The 22,563-nt window shown below is 39.7% G+C and overlaps 3 protein-coding genes across 5 annotated transcripts in view; 1 reads left to right on the plus strand and 2 right to left on the minus strand.

Annotated features, from left to right (window-relative positions):
* Window positions 1-17,393, minus strand: part of LOC133516517 (structural maintenance of chromosomes protein 4) — an 80,481-nt gene extending 63,088 nt beyond the window's left edge. Inside the window, exons 1-2 of the mRNA XM_061849502.1 lie at window positions 16,933-17,393; window positions 16,211-16,402 (exon numbers count right to left, since the gene is read on the minus strand). Coding sequence (XP_061705486.1) covers window positions 16,211-16,402; window positions 16,933-17,241 — 501 coding nt within the window. The 5' untranslated portion in view covers window positions 17,242-17,393. The remainder of the gene's footprint in view (window positions 1-16,210; window positions 16,403-16,932) is intronic.
* On the minus strand, window positions 5,130-9,626 carry LOC133516520 (serine protease inhibitor dipetalogastin-like). Of its 3 annotated transcripts, none has more exons than XM_061849507.1 (3): window positions 8,892-9,626; window positions 7,222-7,371; window positions 5,130-5,606 (listed from the first exon to the last, which is right to left on the minus strand). In XM_061849507.1, the coding sequence occupies exons 1-3, from the start codon at window positions 8,911-8,913 to the stop codon at window positions 5,392-5,394; spliced, it is 387 nt and encodes a 128-aa protein (XP_061705491.1). In that variant the 5' UTR covers window positions 8,914-9,626; the 3' UTR covers window positions 5,130-5,391. The 3 variants fall into 3 exon arrangements, 2 of the variants coding, with proteins under 2 accessions (XP_061705491.1, XP_061705492.1); XM_061849508.1 differs by having other exon boundaries at window positions 7,234-7,371; window positions 8,892-9,622; XR_009799243.1 differs by lacking the exons at window positions 5,130-5,606; window positions 7,222-7,371 and adding an exon at window positions 7,896-8,263.
* LOC133516519 (uncharacterized) lies at window positions 12,199-14,148 on the plus strand. Its single transcript, XM_061849506.1, has 2 exons — window positions 12,199-12,268; window positions 12,862-14,148. The coding sequence occupies exons 1-2, from the start codon at window positions 12,247-12,249 to the stop codon at window positions 13,905-13,907; spliced, it is 1,068 nt and encodes a 355-aa protein (XP_061705490.1). The 5' UTR covers window positions 12,199-12,246; the 3' UTR covers window positions 13,908-14,148.
* Window positions 17,394-22,563: the final 5,170 nt, after the last annotated feature.

The following is a 22,563-nucleotide window of genomic DNA, read 5'->3' on the forward strand; positions in this document are numbered from 1 at the left end:
TCTTAAATTTCTGATGATGCCACGTTGATTAGTAAACTAAAGTAGCAAGTATTAGCAAACTCAATGTGTAAACGGGCCCCAATGTTAAGGACCCACTTCGACAAATTTCGTTAATCTAGTTCCTTGTGTTTACGTGATTGACTAGCATGCAAGGATCTGTACATAGATACTCGTACTTCCACATTTAGGTACTCTTTTATCAAATGTATGAACTCGCAATAATCTACTCAATGTGTAAACGGGCCCCAATTTAAAAGCCAGCCCCACTTCGACAAATTTCGTTAATCTAGTTACTTGTATTTGCGTGATTGAATAGCGTGCAAGCATCTTCAACATTTAGGTACTCTTTTATCAAACAAATATTACAAATGCGAAATGAACTCTGTTATCGTTTCACGGCTAAATTTCTGAACTGATAATGATCTAATATGGTTGAAAACGAGTTACTGTTTTTGGGAATCCATCACCTGTAGCCGTAACATGAGTTGACACTTGACGTTCACGACTGCGTAAACTCGATCACAATCTATCTCGCTCACAGTGATGTATAAGTGCGATAGAGATAGGAAATGCGATCGAGTTCACGCAGTCGCTAACGTAAATGTCAAATGCCAACTCTGGTAACAGTGCAGGTATTGTCCCCACTCTATCCATTGATGTAAGTAAAAGGGGTAGATATGTGACGTTAATAGTTGACAAAACTAAAATCTGGTCCAGCACCCATACATTTGCAAATACTACACACCATTATAATGTACATGTGCACAACGAGCAACAAGGATAACCAAATATAGTTAACAGTGCTGCGCAAGCGAGACCCCTATATTTTGCGTATTCCTCGAGGTGCAACAGAGAAAAACTAATAACATTATACAAATGTGTAGGCGAGACGTACATACTTCTTACATTGTCGTCTTAAAGTGATATTAAGGCATTTCGATTTTTAAAAAATATCAATGATTTGATATTACCTAATCTTAGACCGTCTCTCTCAAGCAAATATCTGAGCGAGCGAGTTACACTGAGATTAATATAACTATCATATTTTTAAAGCATGAAATTGACCCTCGTTTTTTACTTCTGAAATCCTGGTCGACTATTCACTATGTTCAACTAACGTGTCGCCTCGAGAAAACCAGTATAACGATATGATCTCACTTGATAGGGATCTCGAGGTTTCAGGGTTTCACTTCTGATGGTTTTTCGGAAAAGACAGGTACGCTTGACAAGAGCATTGTAATCACTGGTAATTCGTAGTTACTCCTGGTATTTATATATTCCAATCGTTCGCCGAGCGCACGACTCAAGAGAACCAATATAAAAGTGTGGACCTTGTTTATTCATAGCTACGATACGTATACGGATTCACTTATATTGGACAAGTTGTAAGTCATGGGAATAAGCGCCTTCAACGTCGGTCTTTATTAGGTAGCGTCAGGAAACAAATATTTATAAAATATATACGAAATTAAAATAAATAGGCACTTTATTTATTTTATGGAAAACAATTATTTTTTCGCTAACACACTAAATAAAATATGTAAAACCGTATGTATTTTATATAAAACCGATAGTTTATCTATACAATTAAAAAAAATATGCGTAGAGGGCGGTATAAAAAGGAAAATTATAATGTATGGAGAGAAAAAAATTGTATCAAAAACGAAACCGAACATCATTTTTAATTTTCACAATTCAATCGCTAGGCATTTCCACTGCTGCAGCTCGTTTTAAAATAGAAATAAGTTAAAGTTTTTTCTCTAAACATAATAGTTTTAATTTTTTTTAACGTTCATACTCATTTTTAGTTAAAAAAATTGTAAAAAGTTATATTTTTTTAAATCATTCCCTATCGAAGGCGAAATTAGCTATGTCCCACTTTTCTCGATTTGAGACGGCAGCGTGCCCTTACATTAGAATGTTCAATTTAAAGTATTCGTTCTGGTTTTCATCGTTTTCATTTTCATCACCTTAGTTGCTCTACAAAGAGGACAAATTAAAACAAATAGTCAAACGGTAAATACGTAGTTAGGTAGTTTCGTTCTGTTCATCATCAGCAGTTCCACTACACTAATTGCCAGTTTTTGGATGAAAATGCTTAATTTGTAGACAAAAACTACAAAAATCACTATATGTGTACCTATAAGATTTTAGGTGTTCCCTCAATTCTTCATGGATTCCATCATCAGAACTTTGAACCCGGGACGGGACCATCGGCTTCATAGGCAGGGTCACTGCCCACTAGGCCAGACCAGTCGTCATACATTTTACTTGACAAATAGAGATGATTATTATTTATTTCTTTTGTTTATGATAAAAGGAAGTAAATAAATAGGTTAAATTTGATTGATTTAATATCTGTTCTAAATATTTTTTACACAGTTTTCAACATACATAAATACATCTTAAAACTACACTATAACTCGCATATTAAAATTGTAAATCCAAGCTCTGGTTAAAAATGTTGTCCATAGTTTTCCTATTGTTGTACAAGTACTATTTAGTAATTTTTGATGGATTATTCCCGATATTTGGGTTTCAAGTTAATGCAAGATATTGTTTTAAAAATACTATCAGTAAAACTGGATTTTTGGTTAACAACCGGTTATTCGTATATTAAAATAAAAACCGGTTACATTCTATAGTTTCAAGGAATAGGAGCACATGATTTAACAAGTTGCATATTTATAAAAAATTTGCTGACTCTACAATGCATGAAGAGGGCATGCCTACTTGACACTCGGATAAACGTGTTTCTCACATGGGTAATGCATTATTTAGCTGTCGCGCTCACTCAATAACAAGGAAATTTTAAATATTATTTAGAAAAAAATATGTTTTCAAATGTTATAACAATACTTACGAATGAAAAGTGATACCGTGAGCTTTGTTTTTGTGCTTGGAGCTATTGAAGCACTGGAAAAAGGCGCAACACGGCATTCTTTGGCAATATTTTATCGAATCTGATGACAATGTTGACACTTCAGCGTCACCCGTACGACTAATTCAATATAGGTCCCGGAACCTATATTTTGTGGCTCACGATCGAGCGCCTGGTACCTCATCTACCCCTATTACGTACATCAATGACTCTATCAGGAATTCTCCCCCGGGTATTGATACAATTCTAAATTTAACCCTATACTGGCCGCAGGCTTTCCACATGTTGCAGTTATCATGTAGAACTGACATCAAATAATTTTTGAACCCTATATGCCTCTCGAGTTGAACAAGAATACTATAGTGGCGCTTTGTTTTAGTAAGTACTTAAATACTTACCATTAAATACATTAACAACGGGTCGCTCACGTATTTTAAGTCGAAAAACGCTCGACATGTTTCACTACGTACCGAGCAGTCGTCTGGAGCTCGCGTTGGCGGACCAGCGCAGAATACGTGAGTGACCCGTTTTTAATATATTAATTGATATTCATTTTTTAGCGTTTTCATTTCTTTATCATCTGATATTTACCAGTCGCTTTTCGGAGAAGGAAAACCTCGTGAGGAAACCGGACTAATCCCAACAATGCCTAGTTTACCCTCTGGGTTGGAAGGTCAGATGGCAGTCGCTTTCGTAAAAACTAGTGCCTACGCCAAATCTTTGGATTAGGACAACGCGAGGAAGAAGAGCGTTTTCATTTCTTTATACATGTTTCTTATATTCCAGTGGTCCTATGCGGCTGCAAACCGGACTACGTGCCCTGCGCCGACGACTTCGCCACGTACAACAGCATCTACGAGTACAAGTGCAAGAACCCAGAGTCCAGAGACTGGGTTATATTGTACGATGGGCCGTGTGCCCATGTCAGCCACTGGGAAGCTAAGCTAACTGATGACGAAGCAAAAGTAATGGATATAGATGTATGAGGGACGAGGGACAGAAGGAGGAGGGAGGGATGGAGTCAAAAAAGAGGTGGCGGGAAATTGTCAATGAGAAGCTGTTCCCTAGAAGTGGCCACGACCCTCAGTGATGAGGAAACCGATGCAAGGAAGAGGGTGAGGGATATGAGGGTAATACTGAACGTAATTGGGGATACATTTTTTTAGAATTATGTAATGCTTTATCTATTTTGATGCTTAATTTATTCGGTTGTCATTTATATTTTACGATTGCTGAAAGTTTAAAGACAGTATGTCAGTCGTTTTTACAATGTATACCGAAGAAAATTATGGTCATACGATTTAATACGGTTTAACATTTCTTGTTAAGATTTTATATCGTGATAGTCAATATTAAAGTCATAGCAGGTTTTGTCCATCACTTTATATTATAAAGTAATGAAGCTAACGTTTATCACAGAGGTCCTATCGCGGAAAACTAAATTTCTTTATCGCTGGAATAGGCAAGAGCTTTCGCAGAGGCAGATAACGAAATTTGGATTTTCATTTTCCTTACGTATTACAAATTTAATTGCTTTCGTATTGCTCTTACGGATTATATGGACGTCTGGCGGATCTATAATCGAAGATCTTGAAGATAAGTGCTTAAATATAGATAGAGCAGACATCATGCATAAGACAATTACATGCTTTATTAACGATTAGGCGATATAATATCAGGTTGTTCATTGCATGATACCTAATAATAGTAGATATTGTTGTTGTCCTAAGGCACCTCAGAAACGCAAACGGCCTTCACAAGCTCGCGCTACGCCTTCCTATCTTCAGCTCGCCTTCTGGCCTCGCTCCAGCTCAACCGACCGCTCGTAGCTCACTTAATGACGGACCGCAGCCTAGAGTGGTGAGGGCACCCGGAGCCATGGCTTCCGTGAGGCGGTTTCCAACTGAAAGCGATGGTAGCGTTATTTGTTTCCCCTCTTTGAATAGTATCTCCATTTCCATGTTGCGATTTCTTCGTCAATGGGTCTTTGCCGGCTTATACTGATAGGTCTTCATTTCGAATGGTTGTTGGCCAGAAAATGCAACAGAACATAATCAAACAATAATTAAATGAAGAAATGATTCAAATGTAGAGTAAAGCATCCAGTGACATGTACGCAGGTAAAATTGATCATACTAAGTTGAAGATAGCCTAAATATTTAAAATATTACTCAGTTTTAATTATCCAATGGTCAAAGTACTGGTAAACGATTCAACTAAGCACCTAACTGAATAAAAAAAAAGTCAATTTAAAAGTAACAATAAAGCTTTATTTTACTTTTCCACCCCCTTGCATATACTACGCTAAGCTGTATTTTTAAACCACAGATACTAAAATAACGGATCAGCTGATCAGTCAGTCAGTCAAAAAAAAACTAATTTTAAAGTTACCTCTTTCTACATGTTAACATCGACATGTTGTATGTGACTCTTTCTACATGCTTAAAGTGTTATATTACCTCTTTCTCCTAGAAAAGGAGACGAAAAACTACCTATCTCTGTACAGATATTTACGAAACCACAGTTGAGTTCGTCTCGTCGTTGCAAGGCCCGTCGTACATTTTAATGGTGGATGATTTGGTACAATAAAATACGCACTCGCTGAAGTACGTCAGGGAGTCGTTACCGCAGAACGGTCCGGTGGGGTCAGGGGTACAATCGCACGGCAGCGGGATGCAGTCCCCGTTGTGGACTTTGTACAGCGGAACTTTCATGATGCCTGGCTCTAAACAGATGGAAATTATATACTATAACTCCAATCTCATAAAACGTCGAATATAACATAACCTAACTGTACGTGTCAATAAATAAACAAGTATAAGGGCTCCTCTACATCATCATGTACTGTACTGTAAGTGTGTCTAAGGGACGCAGCTATGCGGTGCAATGAGATAGCAATATCACTTGCTCCCTATAACGCATAAATGCGTCCCTTGAACTGGCCTAAGCTGGGCCATCGTGTAGAGGAGCCATAACGATCTGGTTACGTCAGGGGGACAGTTGCACGGGTGCGGGACGAAATCCCTTTCTGACACTTCACACTTGTTTTATTCGGATTACCTGGCTCTAACCAGGGAAACAGAAATAATTAGTAAATTGTTGCCTACTTCTTAACTATTTTGCGCAAGTACGTATCCCATCAAAAACATTTTTATGTAAAATATTGCCAAGACGAAACCATAAGGCTCGCACTGTCAAAAAGTTATCAGATCTCGTGTAGAGCCAAGTTTTTAACTCTAAACTCTACAAGCCCTAACTTCACAAACTCTACACCTTAGTCAAAATATATGGCTTGGCCGTTTCGCTACCGTACCGTAATTATTTTTTATTATACAACACTTGTAGTAACAAAAAAGGCCGAGCCACATATTTAGACTAAGGTGTAGAGTTTGTGAAGTCAGGGCTTGTAGAGTTACAAGCTGATGGGGCTCTACATTAGGTCTGATAACTTTTTGACAGTGCGAGCCTGATGGTTTTGCCTTGGCAACATTTTATATGAAAATGTTTTTGATGGAATTTCACTTCTTTTTGTAAGTTGCTTGTGAAAATCTTTAGGTTGGGAAAGGATCTGGGGGCATCTTTTATAAAATCTGCTTTTTTTTACTGATTTAGGGGTTGAAAACTATTCTATATCCTTCCCCATAACAAAAACTGTCTATATACCAAATTTCAACTAAATCGGTTCAGCGGTTATTGATTCCCCATACAAAATTCCACCCACTTTTTCACTAGGGGCAAAAAAATTCAAGTTTTTGATTTTTTTGTTGTTTGTGTACTAATACTATCCTACATACCAAATTTCAGCTTCCTAAAACTTCAAGAAGTACCTGAAGGGTTTTGATGGTCATCAGTGAGCAATAGAATTATTTTAATCTTAATTAGTCCACTATAAAATTATATACCGATAATTTTGTTTAGCGAGGCTTCAAAAAACGACGAACCGCTTCGAGAAAAGGTAGGTAGTGCCCTTGGGCACCGGTTTACTCGTCTTGGCGGGGGCGCTACCGTGCCCCCTAGGGATTGCAATCCGGTCCGGCGGATCCGGTAATCGGTCCGGATCGGGCATTTTTCAGGAGCTACCGGATCCGGTAAAAATCACCGGATATATATGTTGAAAATCAATCCGATTTGCAATCCCTAGTGCCCCCAGATTCTAGAAAGCCAGGATTGCAACCCGAGAACGCCCGTTTCATTGATTCATGTATAGATAATTAGAAAAAAACAAGCTACAGGCAACACGTTTGTAACAGATGGTCTACACATTTACTTTGAAATTATATAAAGTGAAGCCAAAAATGAAACTAGTGCCTTATGACTTCTTTCGTCTATATAAGCCGCACCTTGAAACATACCCGAGTAGTAATCGACGCACTCCAGTTCGCACAAGCATCTATACGTCTTAAAATCGCTGCCGCAAACGAGCTCCTTGCAGGTGGTGGGGTCGCAGCAACCCTGCTCAAGGGGCACCCCGTCCAAGATACCAAAGGTCACTGGAAAACAGTGTTATGATACTATTACGATAGATGCGGCCCGCCTAATGAAGTAAAATAACGATACGTATAAAATAAACGCACAAGAACGCGGCGACAGTGGCGACACCATGTTACGCGCGCGTCAGATTACATTTTATTCTTCTTCTTCTTCTTGTTTAGAGTAGTTTTGGGTATTAGCGTGCCGTGTTGTAGTGCAAATTTAGATCTTCCCCAATCAGTCTTACAGAAAATTTATATATATTAACAATACCCGAAAAGAAAGATGGTTGAAGTACGAGTTACGCCGAAAACATAGTTCTTATTGCAGTTACTTCCTTTGAAATCAAAATATCTAAAGCACCAATAGGGACAAATCAATACTTTGGTAAAAACGATATCTCAAAGTAAATATCAGAATTACTAATAAAAAGCATCTAATTATTGTTGACACGTCATTCCGTAACTGAAAATTAACAGATTTTCGTACCTAATCAAATGGTACTTTTAAATAGATTTCCTGCATAAATAAAATACTCGGAAAATAAAAGTAAAGTGAGTGTATTTATTTTTTTATTATTTTGGATTATTATTTAATCCACGCACGGCCCAGGATACAATGGTATCAAATGTGGATTGTTGCAAGTGAGCACACATTGGCTCTCATACGTCTTCAGATCGCTCGCACAGAGCGGGCCTCTCGGGTCAGGTTTACATCCACAGTTCGGGGTACACTCCCCGTCGTGCACCTTACGGACGTGTGCCGCAGGATCGGCAAAATAATTGTGGCAGTCCAGTTCACACATGCATTTGTATGTGTCTAAGTCGCTACCGCAAATCGGCGTGGTGCATTCGAGAGGGTTGCATTTACACACGCCTTTCTGGTCCACGTATCCGACAGCGAGGATTGTCACTGGAAAATCATTGTGCCGATAAACCGTGGGCTCGAGTACCCCGACAGAATTTAACCATGCATTCCTGAGGTCATAAGGAACAAAAATTTTATATGACTTTTAGTCAAATTCGGTTTTTTTTTTGTTTGTAGGAGTGTTTTCTGCACGCGACACGTTATTTCTTTTTACATCTGGCGAAAAAAACATTACAACGATTTTTTTATTATTATTATTATTCACATATACATTTTGGTAGTTTCCTTTAAATCTTTAATGTCTGTCAAACTCAAACTTCTTAAAGTATGTCTGAATCAAGTCACATATTAGTGGCGGCGTCGCAGCCATAAAGGCGTTTTTACTAAGTTATAGAAACAAATTTTCACAAGAAATGTAAAACAAGACCGATTTCAGAAAACATTGTATGCATTTTAGTTTCTATATGCAGAAATCAAGAATGCCCCTTAAAATCTGTTGGGTTATTCGAACCCACGGTACGACAAAAAACCGTAGTTTGTATGGAAATAGAGTAAAAAACGGGTATGAAAATAAACGTTCAATCGTGAAAAAGCAAAAACTAACTTGAGAAATAAGAAGTTAAGTCAAGATGAAAGTTTCACAATCAAAATTGATTTCAAATGAAATACATACACACAAAAACCGCTAATATCATCTCGAGAGCTGGCGTAAGTATGATTTACAATAGGAAATCAATTAGAAGTAGGTATTTTTAGTAATTATGTCAACACGAACTATAAAGGTGCGTGCAAACGGTAGGTAAGTTACAATACCGTAAATGTCAAAAATATCGATTCGGTTCCATTGGGTTTTTGACTAAATATGGCTTAAATATGCCGCTAATTATCAGTTAAGCGTGCGTATAAAATAATACTTAAATATACACCATACACGTAAAATCTGTTCATGTGTAGGCCGATGATCTCACGTATATTTTTATTACGAAATGTCTTTTCGCGCGAGTTAGAACAAAGTTGTTTAACCAAAACCATGACATTCAACCAACTCATAACATAGAAATAATACAGGAGGATAACGCTATGATATCATTGCTAAAGTAAGGACGCTAAGCACGAGGAGTTTTGTAGATTGACCTGCCATCCCTGTCTCTGTCGTACACGCATAGGTATATAGCTGTCCCGCTCGCACAATGCCATTGAACGCCCGCATCATAAGGGACATCATCGGCGGGACAGCAATATAACTGTGCGATAGAGATTGGCGGATTAGTGTACGAAATTATTCGTGCTAAGCGTCCTTATTTTAAGATAAAACGAAATGTAGCAAGAATTTGGATTTGAAGAATTTGTATTTACCAGTCGCTGTTCAGTGAAGGAAAACATCATGAGGAAACCGGACTAATCCCAAATAAGGCCAAGTTTACCCCACTGCGACTGTCACTCGTTTCGTAAAAACTAGTGCCTACGCCAACTCTCGGGATTAGTTGCCAAGCGGACCCCAGGCTCTCATGAGCCGTGGCAAAATGCCGGGACAACGCGAGGAAGAAGAGAAATGTAGCAAGAATGCAAACTATACATATTTTCATATTATGTAAGTAGCGTAATACTCGAACTATACACGGTGTAACATGAGGATACCGAAAGATTTTAAGTTTATTCCTGATCACATTCAGAGACTAAAATGTCATATAAACTTTTCTTGATTTAGCCTATTTTTAGAGTTAATACCAACAAAACAAAAAACATCTTATTGTAACTTAGTGCAAAACACCTCTTTGATGGCGATGATGCCATTATGGGGCGTAGTCTAAATATCCTTATTGATAGATGTCAAAAAGTGACAAGTAACCTTTGCAAAAACTAGGTTTAACTAAAAACATCGTAGGAAATCATTTTCACAGCCAGTTTTACCATAACATTAACTTTTTATGTGCAAATACATTCAATAATTTAATAAAAATTGTTTTTGTGCCGAAATTTACTCATATAACATGTTTTTTTGGCCTCAGAAGTGCGTGGTTAAAATCACTCGGGTTCCTCGTGTAACACGGTGTATAATATACGAGCGACTATATTCGATATCTAACCTTGGCAACCGTCATTATTTAATAATTAAATAAAAGTTGCCAAGGTTGGTAATTATTTATAAACAATTAAATTAAATAAATATTTCATAATCTTCATGCTACATAAGAGAACACCACAAATGAAGTTGACTTATTTAAATGTAACGTTGACTGGAACAAATCGCATTAGACTCAAGTACTCGCTAAAAGGTGTAGATTGAATTCCTACGAATGTTAATTCTCATAAACTGTTAGTTTATATAGGTAAAAATAATGCTCCTACGTTCGAGTATCAGACAGATTTACTAAAATATCTTCGTTAAATCCATTTCGTATTACGTACAGAAATTAAGACCAAGTAAAAATTACCCAATCAATTTTGGCTAAAGAAGGAGCAGAAGAGTAGTAGTAAGAAACAAGGAGTAGAAGAGTTGTAGTAAGAAACAACGAGTAGAAGAGTAGTAGTAAGAAACAGGGAGTAGAAGAGTTGTAGTAAGAAACAGGGAGTAGAAGAGTTGTAGTAAGAAACAGGGAGTAGAAGAGTTGTAGTAAGAAACAAGGAGTAGAAGAGTAGTAGTAAGAAACAACGAGTAGAAGAGTAGTAGTAAGAAACAGGGAGTAGAAGAGTTGTAGTAAGAAACAGGGAGTAGAAGAGTTGTAGTAAGAAACAAGGAGTAGAAGAGTAGTAGTAAGAAACAACGAGTAGAAGAGTAGTAGTAAGAAACAGGGAGTAGAAGAGTTGTAGTAAGAAACAGGGAGTAGAAGAGTTGTAGTAAGAAACAAGGAGTAGAAGAGTAGTAGTAAGAAACAGGGAGTAGAAGAGTTGTAGTAAGAAACAAGGAGTAGAAGAGTAGTAGTAAGAAACAACGAGTAGAAGAGAAGGATAATTGAAGGTAAAATCGAAGGGAAAAGGGGGCGGAGGAAAAGGAGGACAACATGGACAGACATTTTGGACGGGATCATATGGACTCGACAGAACAGGCTCAATAGTGTCGGAGTCTATCTAGAAAAAAAATTAAGAACGTTATGTAAATAAATAATGTTGTGTTTTTTGTGATCGACGCTGCCTTGCTGGACAGACAGACAGCAAGTAATGAGGAGTCCCCTCTTAAGTTAGAGCTAAAATTTGGCCTACCGTAAACAATGATGGTTCTTCTCGTATGGTACTCTGATTTGACCAGTCCTTTACGATGCGTCTTCTTTGAATACCTCGTCCCAAGTAAACTTGTTAAAACTACCGTGTTGCCAACAGTATAATGTCTCCCGAGAGAGAGAGTAATAATGTTTCCACAGTAAATTATTACTTAACTACTGCGTTTACTATAAACATAAATACTTTAATCATAACAAAAACATACGAGTATAAGCTTTTTGTTTCATTGTGAATACAAATCAATCTGAAGGTTTTTGACACCCAACTGCACAACATGCTTCCACAACCACCCTGAAGCCACAGTTTTCTTATCCTTGTGTACGTTGATGTGTACCGAAGATCAATCATCAATGGCGACTCCATCATCAATTTTCATCCAGATTATGAAATGTCCTAATGTGGCTCGCAAAACGAAACTTTGTCTCGAAGATGTGGTCACACGATGCGCAATCGAGCTGTCCAGTCGAGTTGCGGATGTACGTGAAGGAGGGCTTATGTCGCATCTTAATTATGCACTAATATGCAAGAAGGAGAAGACTTGATTTACATGTTTGCGTACCGATCAGGCAAATATTTAGTACATACTAAAACATGTTTTATGTAAGTATGGTGGGCTTCAAAATGTGCCAAAATCAGACAGACAGAATAACGGGATACGTTTAGTATTTTCTGACATGTTACATTTAAAACAAACTAAATTAAGGCAGGCATAGCATTCATTAGAAACGGAGATAAAAGGTATGACGACAGCAGCGACATATAAATGATTGAAAGCTGCTGTTTTGTTTAATATGTAATACACTTCCAAGATGAAGGCATTTGTATTTACATGTAAGTACCTGTTTTACTATATACAAATATGCAATGGATAACAAAAGAGAACTATTGGCGAATGCAATTTCATCCATTCAACAAAATTCATTATCATCGTCAGATTAGCGTTTTTCTCTGGATTAACCACAACTTAATCCTAAGATAATATGAGGTGATAGTGTAAAGCTACGTTCTCTGTATACGGTATTTTATCGAATAACGTATTGACAGCAAAATTTGTATTGCAACTTGCAAAATTGTTCATACGACTTCCCGGTATTCGATAAAATCCCGTATACGGTAAAACCGTGTGAACCTAGATTAAAGCTGCACATTATGACCGTTATTTGAAATTCGGTCAATATGAAACCTGTAGGCACTGTAGGTATTTGAGGATCGTTCTCTTGATTGCCTGACCTGAGGGCCTACCGGGAATATCGAAAATATAAATTTCGTTACCGGCCTCTCTATCGCTTTTGCACACTCGAGCGATGGAGACTATGGAGTAGAGGAGAGGCGCAACTTGCAAGCACCTTTGTTCTCTATTCACAAGATTGCTAAATGACCTCAGATTTTAACAATATTTCATGGCTTCATTAAATCTGTTTTAGTGTCGCTGCTGGGGCTGGCGTCCGTGGTGTATCCACGGACAATGCCACATTCACTCTACCGGCTACAGCTGACGCCGGACGTGAGACCGTTGCCACCTCAACCAGACGTTCGTCCGTTGCCGCCTTCGCCTGACGTGTACCCACTACCCCCAACTCCTGATGTTTACCCGTTGCCTCCTAATCCTGACGTGTACCCGTTGCCTCCTAGTCCATACGTTAACCCCTTACCTCCAAACCCATACGTGCGGCCCATACCTCCTAACCCAGATGTTATCCCCTTACCTCCAAACCCATACGTTCGGCCTTTGCCCCCTAACCCGGATGTTATCCCCTTACCTCCAAACCCATACGTTCGGCCTTTGCCCCCCAATCCAGACGTCGTCCCCTTACCTCCAAACCCATACGTCAAGCCCCTGCCTCCAAACCCATACGTTTGGCCCTTGCCCCCGAACCCGGATGTTATCCCCTTACCTCCAAACCCATACGTTCGGCCTTTGCCCCCTAATCCAGACGTCATCCCCTTACCTCCAAACCCATACGTTCGGCCCTTGCCCCCTAACCCTGATGTTATCCCCTTACCTCCAAACCCATACGTTCGGCCTTTGCCCCCTAATCCAGACGTCATCCCCTTACCTCCAAACCCATACGTTAAGCCCTTGCCTCCAAACCCATACGTTCGGCCCTTGCCCCCTAACCCAGACGTCATCCCCTTACCTCCAAACCCAGACGTCATCCCCTTACCTCCAAACCCAGACGTCATCCCCTTACCTCCAAATCCATACGTCAATCCCTTGCCTCCAAACCCATACGTCCGTCCCTTGCCCCCTAACCCAGACGTCATCCCCTTACCTCCAAACCCAGACGTCATCCCCTTACCTCCAAATCCATACGTCAATCCCTTGCCTCCAAACCCATACGTTAACCCCTTACCTCCAAACCCAGATGTTTACCCACTGCCTCCATTCCCTTATGTAAATCCGTTGCCGCCAAATCCATATGTTCGCCCATTGCCTCCAAAACCTGAACCTACCCCAATTTTATACTAATTACTGCCAAATTTAGACCATCACCAACAAACACAAATGTACACAGTATGTAATGTCAAATAGCATACACTTATAGACTTATATCTGCGACCAGATATCATCTATTGCCTCTAACACGTAAAAGATATCCTTTACTATCCCCAAGTTTTTAAATATCCCATGGACTACAAATAGTTTTATTGCTACAATAGAATGTTTAGGTACTAATTACGAAGGTCAATAAATTATTTATTTTTACTGACAGACAGTATTATTTAAAAATGTGTTAAATACCTATTGTTATTATTATTTTCCTTGAGTTGTATCTTCTCTCTATCTACCGAGGTGTGTAAATAAAGATCCGATCCGATCCAGCACTACTCATTAACATTACTCATTTTGATCCGATCGGACGGAAGCCGTGGTTCCGGGCGTTCTGTACACTCTTGGAAACGGTCCGTCCTAAGAGAGCTACGAGCGGTCGGGTTGAGCTGAAGCGAGGCCAGAAGGCGTGCTGAAGATAGGAAGGCGTGGCGCGAGCTTGTGAAGGCCCTTTGCACCTCTGGGGTGCTTTAGGACAACAACAACAATAACAAATAAAGATCTATATATGTATATAAGTATCTGTAGTAGTGACCCTGCCTATGAAGCCGATCTGGTGAAGGCTGATATGGTCCTGAATCCAGGTAAGGGCATTTATTTGGGTGATTAGCACAGATATTTGTTCCTTAGTCATGGATGTTTTCTGTGTATATAAGTATTTGTATATAATATAATATATTGTTGTCTGTATACCCACTACCCACAACACAATAGGGACTTAGTCAATTTATGTAAGGATGTCCCTATAATATATATTTATTAATAGCAGAGACTATATAGTAAATATTCAAGATGAACAACTTCTATACAACACCGCATTCCTAGCATGCCTCTACTATTTTTCGCATTTTAAATTTACCGGGTGTGGCCTGTTACACGAGCAATAAATTTAACTGTAGGCTGTACTCCTCACACTTACCAACATTAGTTCGGCCCGGTTCGTTGTTTGCACGGTTTTTTTTATTTTGGGAAATTTCATAAATCACGCGCAAAGGTGTTGTACACAGCCTTATGCTTATCACACATTTGTACCATTAAGAAAATAATTGCACTAAGTTACCTTTAATAATGTGCTTATGTGCATTATACATGCCTAAAAATGATAGTGTTTTATTCAGAATATTAATTGGCTATGAGCGAAGTGGTATGAGACATCAAATCATTCAATAAACACCATCAAACATATGCATTTACTTGTACAGTCAAATAATTTATATTTTGTACCATTTTGTACCTTGTCACAGTGACAATATGAAAGTCGCTAGGGACCACATAATATTGTCACTGTGACAAGATATGAAATGATACTGAAATTAAATTCCTTGTCCATACTATTCAATTCTTCAATATTGTATGTGCCTCCCTATAATCTAAACCATCATGGGTCTACCCCTTTGTGCAAATACCTGCATACAAAAACAAAACTGTCACTTAGGTACCACAGTAACTATTTATTTTTAAATTGCTTTGTTGTTGGAATACCTCTGTATATGTTAAGGTGGGCAGCCCACATAGCCCTTGATCGCGTTAAATGGAGGGACATAGTTGTTGGTCACGATCCTCAGGCATGAGGGAACGACAAAGAAGAAAATATGTTTGTCTCCCAGTTATAAAATATTATAGGGCAATTTTATACAGACCTAGTCCTAGAGTAAGCTCAATAAGCCTTGAGTTGTGGGTACTAGACTTATTGAGAGATTGGACCCTGAGCACTTCCTGCTACCAATGGTGCAGCCTTAAAAAAAAACTTATTACTTGATGCCAGTCCCTGAAAATTACTTTTTTCTTTCCAGTATCGTTTTATATTTCCATTCACCAAATCACTGCTACTTTAGCAAAAAAAAAAACATTTTCTTCAAGCATCTCTTCAAAGTTATACCTGAACTTGTTTGTCTGTGATGTCCATAACTACTGTTTAGTTTTAAATAAACAATTTAAAAATGCCGAAAATATGCCAGTCAATGAACTAGGGGGGGGCAAGTTGATATCGAAGGAGGCCGGGGTGGGGGGGGGGGGCAGACACCACAGAAGGGTGTACATTGTATATAAAATTTGAGCTCCAGGGGGGGCAGCAGCACCCCCCCCGCCTGTACCTACCTTGGCCCATGCAAATATGTATATAGAAATTTTCTGTTTTTCAGCCCTTGCCTAATTAGGAAGACATACTATGTAAAATCCCTAAAACAAATAAAAGGGCAGCTGTACACTAATTCTAAACTTACCCCATCAATGATCTGGCAGAAATGAACAGCAACACTGGCGCTGGTGATGTTCGGATGCTTGCTGGACTTGTGGAGCAGCACAGAGATCTTCTTGGACCGGATCTTGGTGGCTCGGTAGCCAAATACAAACAACATAGAGTCTATCACATTGCTTTTTCCACTGCCATTGGGGCCTATGATTGCGGTGAAGCTCTGAAATTTAAAATGTTAATATTTTTAGGTAAATACAAATATGTATAGTAATTGTTAAAATTTAACCTATTCAGCCTAATGATCCTTGCAAAGAAGGTCTTAAGTGCAATACCAGTAAGAGAAATTAGTTCAAATGAAAACAAATATTTTATTCTCATCTATAGAATTGACAAAGTGCCCACAACACAAACCTTGTTAAGCCTAGGGCACTGGAGGCCTTGATCACCTTTTCTTTCATATAAAACATTTATTTCAGTTTTTGTTAAGTATATGTAGTATCATAATTAGTTAATTTGTCTAAGAATATCCTGTAAAAAGTTATTCATTTATGATATCTGTTCACAACTGAAATTTTCACAGCCAGATTATAATACTGATGTATATTTTGAAACCTTTGAGATCCACTCCATCATTAATACAACCATCTGCATAGTGATAAACAACAAAGCAAGTTTTACGAATAAATATCTAAATGTGTCCAAAATATTACTTAGAAAACTTCTGCAATTGTCTTGGTAATAGTTACATACCTTATGAAAGGGTCCAAGGGTCTGCACACCAGCATAGCTCTTAAAGTTTTCATTAACAATATGCGTTATTATCAGTCTAGGCCCTGTGGCGTCAAACGTACACGCCGGCTTCGGCGCTGGCGGTATATACACTCCGCCCATGCGGATCCCACCTTCTTCGTCTTCAGAAACACGGTCTACATCACCGTCTATAAGGAACTCTTGATCAGGTGCATCAGTCCCACCGTTTGTAACCACATTCGTGTTTTCATCCACTTCATCAACTTCCATAGGCTCCACGTTACCCTTTTTCTTTCGGTTCGACGTCATTGTGAGGCAATTTTAGAAACTGCTTAATTTAACGCAAACCGGCAAAATGCGACGCGATACAATATATTCAAACGAAATTGAAAATATTTTGAACAACGACCGTTTACAATATCCAAGCGCGAGTTTGGAAAAGTCACGATTGACAGTTGATTGTCAAAACTGAAAATAAATTCCGTTTCACCTGTTGTGTGATCTTTGTCGAAAGGATAATAACCAAATAATAACAAAGAGCATATAATCACTACGATTTGGACTTATAGTTTATATTGACTAAATAATGCGCATAACGTATTTGTATTGTAATACGCATAGAAATATTAAGAAATATAATGTCGAAAGTCAAAGTTACAATTTTTTTTTTTTTTTTTTACATTTATGGCCTGGATGCGAGTCCTTTAAGCCAAGTCTTTGTTTTGTTCAAAACACATTATTTAACAAAGTTACAATATTAGTCAATAATTAATAAGAACGGGCATAAAATATTGGCAGCAAAATTTGAAGCTTCCGAGTCACACACGTTTCGACATTTTAAAAGTTACCTGAAATATCTATGACATGCTAAAACTGTTGTACACGATATTTATTTTGTTAATTTTAAAATAGGATTTCTGCTTCGGGCGTTTGAGTGGTGCACGTGCGCGGAATTGCTTGGTTTGCCTTTTTGAGAAAAAAGTTGTTGTTTCGGAGTGTAATACCTATTTGTGTGTGTTTTTGTCTATCTGTGTTGTGTACTGTCCGTTTTGTGATTGTATTGTAAGTAATTACGTTAAAAGGAGGAGGTGGCAGCTACTCGCATGTGAGTCAGGTGCCCCCTTCTCCTAGGCTCTGCAAAATGGAGTCCGACCAATTTGATCCAGGGATCCCTGGATTCATTGAAAACCCACCTTCACCAGCTTACCACATGGAAATTGAGGAAACTCCGGCTGCGGTTTCCCTGGATCAAATTCTCGTTCCAAATGCCCCTACTAATTCAAACTTGTCATTAACTACCTCGAGCAATACCCTCAAAATTAACAAAATTTCCAAAAAAAGAGAAATTGCTGCAGTTATTTCTGGAGGCTCTAATTTGAACAACCAGGACGATGTTTCTAAAATCCCCCGTACAGAGCATTATTTACTGGCTAATATGACACCTGCTCATGGCACCCCACATCAGATAAACGCATCCTCCCAGCTGTCTAATCCAGCTCCCCCTGCTAATCAGTCATCAACCCTGACACAAGGAGCCCAGAACACAGGTGTGGAGAATAATGAAAGTCCACCCTCTCAACCAAACTCCCAAGATTCTGCCCTTACCCCCCCCTCCCAGTTTCAAACACGAAATGCGTATCTGGACTCTGATAAAGGTCCTTTCATTGTACATGTGGCCCGCGAAGCTACGGAGGCCGACTCCGGAGCTTACTTGCATCCGGTTAAATTTGGCCAACTGCTGTACACAAATGGCGTGACTAACATGAAGGATGGTGGTATAAAAAAGATAGGTCGAAATAGGCTTAGTATTGAATTCAGGTCTGCTGCTGGTGCTAATCAATTTCTCTCCAGCTCTCTGGCCACCAAAAGCTGTAAAAAGTTTATTCCCTCCTACCACATAACGAAGACTGGAATTGCCAGAAATATTCCAACAAATTTAATAAGGACTCCATATGGCTGCGGTAAGGTTGTGAAGGCCAGACGATTAAATTTCAAGAAAAGGAACCAAGCTGACAACACTACGCAATGGGCCCCGTCAGAGACGGTGGTGTTGACGTTTGACGGCCAAATCCTTCCTGACAAGGTATTCCTTTTTAATTGCGCGTTAGAGGTGGTCCCATATTATTACCCAACTGTCCAGTGCTACAAATGCTGCCGATTTGGCCACGTACGGGCCCAATGCCGTTCCCGCCCTCGCTGTTTTAAATGCGCTCAACCACACGAAGGTAACGAATGTTCAGCCACTCCTCCTACCTGTCTTAACTGTTCTGGTGAACACAAGGCCACAGACAAAGCCTGCACGGAATACACAAGGCAGCAACATATCAAGAGGATTATGGGCGACGAAAGCATTTCATACCAGGAGGCCGAAAAAAAAGGTACCTAGGGCCCGCAAGCCTTATAATGAAGCAGCTCAGACAGTCTCTTATAAAAAAACTACGTACACTCAAAGAAAAACCCCTGCCCCTTCTAACCCCCACGGGTATGACCAAATAGCCCATAGGGCCCTAATCTCAGATTACAACGCCCCCCAACCTGCCAACGGCGTAATGTTTAGGAACACCGCAACCCGTCCCCCTAGTTCTCCCTCAGTCACTCCAGCGCACACCCAGATGATTTCTCTCCTTCATCTTTTGCCCATGATTAATTCGGTTATCTCATCCCTCGTATCAACTCTTCAGCAAAATGCTGTCAATCTACCGCCCAACGTTGCCAACAATCTAATGAATCTATCTCCCTTCCTTTCTGGTGGCCCTCTTCTTGGGCCTTATGAATATGGCTCTCAACTTCATTCAATGGAACATCAGGAGCATCAGTCGCAATAAGGCTGATCTCCTGTATGTCATTCAGAAATACAACCCTATCTGTTTAGCTATTTCTGAAACCTGGCTAAAACCTGATTCTATTTTCAATTGTCCTAACTATATCTGTCTAAGACAAGACAATCCAAAAGGTCACGATGGCTGCGCCCTTTTGATTAGAAAGGATATAGACTATTCTGTGATAAATTCTCCTTCTCACCCTTCGTTTTATATTGTAGCTTGTAAAATTTTAGACTATACAGTAATCTCTGCATATATTCCTCACCCCTCTTCCAGAATTATCAAGGACTTCTGGTCCGTTTTAGAGAATGTCCCCGGCCCTTATCTTATTCTAGGTGATTTCAATTGCCACCATACACTATGGGGTTCTCACCAAAACAATGCTTCAGGTCGTAAAATGCTTGAGATAATGGATTCTCTTAATTTGTGTGTGTTGAACGATGGTCGCCCCACCCGTCGTACTGCTCCATCACAGAATCCCTCAGCAGTTGACATTTCCATTTGCTCTCCTTCTTTGTCTTCTCTTCTTTCTTGGAGCACCCTGCCTTACAGTTTTGGCAGTGACCACTTGCCTATAATTCTTTCTTACTCTTCTGGCTTTAAACCCCGTTCGGCTCCCACTCCTCTCCAAAAGTTTAAGTTAACCAAAGCAGACTGGCCCCTTTTCTCTCTTACCACAGAAGATAAAATTAAATCTCTACCATCTGTCTCGCAGTCCAACTGCCTCCAATGTTACAATATATTTTGCCGGACTCTATTGGAATCAGCAGAACTGGCCATTCCCCTTAAAAACATTTCTGCTAACCGTCGACCTTCTCTACCCTGGTGGGATTCCGACTGTACCTCCCTCGTGAAGGATAGGAAAGCGGCCGAAAGGGCGTTTTCTTCTGAAATGACCATGGAGAACTACTTAAACTTGAAAAAGGTACAGGCTAAAACTAAAAAAACACTGCTTTCTAAAAAACGGGATGGATGGACAAAATTCTGTGAGTCAATTTCCCCTTCAACTCATCCTTCTGTTGTATGGCGAAATATTAAAACTTTTCGAAATGCCTGCTCCTCGACGTCTCCGCCCTCATCTTCTTCTAATTCACCTTCTTGGATGGAGGAATTTTCGGACAGATTGGCTCCTCCTTATGTGCCTAATCTGTCCGAACTTCCGTCTTACCTTACTAATCACCCTGAAAATAACGACTTTCTTTCTTCTCCTTTCCTTATTTCCGAATTGCGTCTTGTCATGGACTCTCTTTCAGATTCTTCTCCCGGCCCGGATGGTATTGTTTATTCCTTTTTAACCAGATCCAGTCCGGCGGCTCAATCCTATTACCTGGATCTTATTAACACTTTCTATAGCTCCGGTCTGGTTCCAGATTCTTGGAAGGAACAATTTGTGATCCCAATTCCAAAACCAGGCAAGGACTCCAACCTTGGAGCATCATACCGACCTATAGCCCTTTCGTCTACTCTCTGTAAAGTTATGGAACACCTGCTAAAAAATCGTTTGGATTGGTTTTTGGAAAGTCGAGGTATCCTTCCGCGTTTCCAATTTGGATTCCGGAAAGGGAAAAGCATCACTGACAGTCATAGCATCCTTTCCACCGACATACGCTTGGCATTCTCTAGGGGAGAGTCAATGGTTGCAGTTTTTCTGGACATTTCGGCCGCATATGATAACGTTCTCCTTTCAGTGCTCAGAGACAAAATGTCACAACTGAGTATCTCTCGTAAGGGTAAGTTAACTTCATCTCTAATTTGCTGATGTTCAGAACCATTCGCGTGAGATGGCAGGGCGAAGTGCGGGCCATTCGGCACACTTGGAGGGGCCTCCCTCAGGGATCAGTCCTGAGTCCAATACTTTTTAATATTTATTCTTTTGACTTGGATAAGTCTGTAAATTGGGCTTGCAGAACGCTACAATATGCGGACGATGTGGCAATCTACTGCACTGACAAAAGCCCACTCCGGGCTTCGGATATGGTCAACGGAGCCTTAACATCATTAGGGTCGTGGTTAAACGTTCATGGTCTCTCCCTATCTTCTGCTAAAAGCTCGGCCATTGTGTTTTCTAGAAGTCTTACTGCTCCACCATGCCGTATAGTTTTTAACGAGGAACCCATTCCCATTGTAGATTCCGTAAAATTTCTTGGGGTATTCTTTGATCGTCGATTCGTGGGATCCTCTCATCTCTTATACATCGCTAAAAAATGCGAAAGGAATTTAAATATCCTGAAGGCTCTCTCGGGCTCTTGGTGGGGAGCCCATCCATACTCCCAAAAACTCCTATACAACGCTTTTATTCGTAGCCTTTTAGACTTCGGCACTTTTATCTTTGAACCATGTAATAAGGCAGCGCTTACCGTATTAGAACGCATCCAAGTGAGGGCTCTTAGAATAGTCACCGGGGCCATGAGACCTTCCCCAAACAGAGCCGTTCAAGTAGAATGTGTGGACCCGCCACTAGATCTGAGACGGCAACTACTTGCTGATCGCTTTTTATTTGGGATCTCTGCCCTATCGTCCCACCCATTACTTCCAAAAATTCGACTTCTTCAATTATACTCGTCCAGTAAAGCTTACTGGCGCAATAAAGAAAAACCTAGATTAGTCAACAGCCTGGAGAGACTAGCCGCTCTCAGGCCCCCTATTATGAAATCTTCTTCTCTTCCTATTTATTCCGTTCCTTTCGAGGCCCTCACACATTCTTCCAAGGTAATAACTAATATTGGTATCGATAAGGGATCTCCGTTGGCTAACTCAATTTTCTCTAAATTTGTTATCAATCACTTCCCCTCTTACCGGTTCTTTTTTA

Source organism: Cydia pomonella, chromosome 3 (genome assembly GCF_033807575.1).
Source record: "Cydia pomonella isolate Wapato2018A chromosome 3, ilCydPomo1, whole genome shotgun sequence".
Classification (NCBI taxonomy): domain Eukaryota; kingdom Metazoa; phylum Arthropoda; class Insecta; order Lepidoptera; family Tortricidae; genus Cydia; species Cydia pomonella.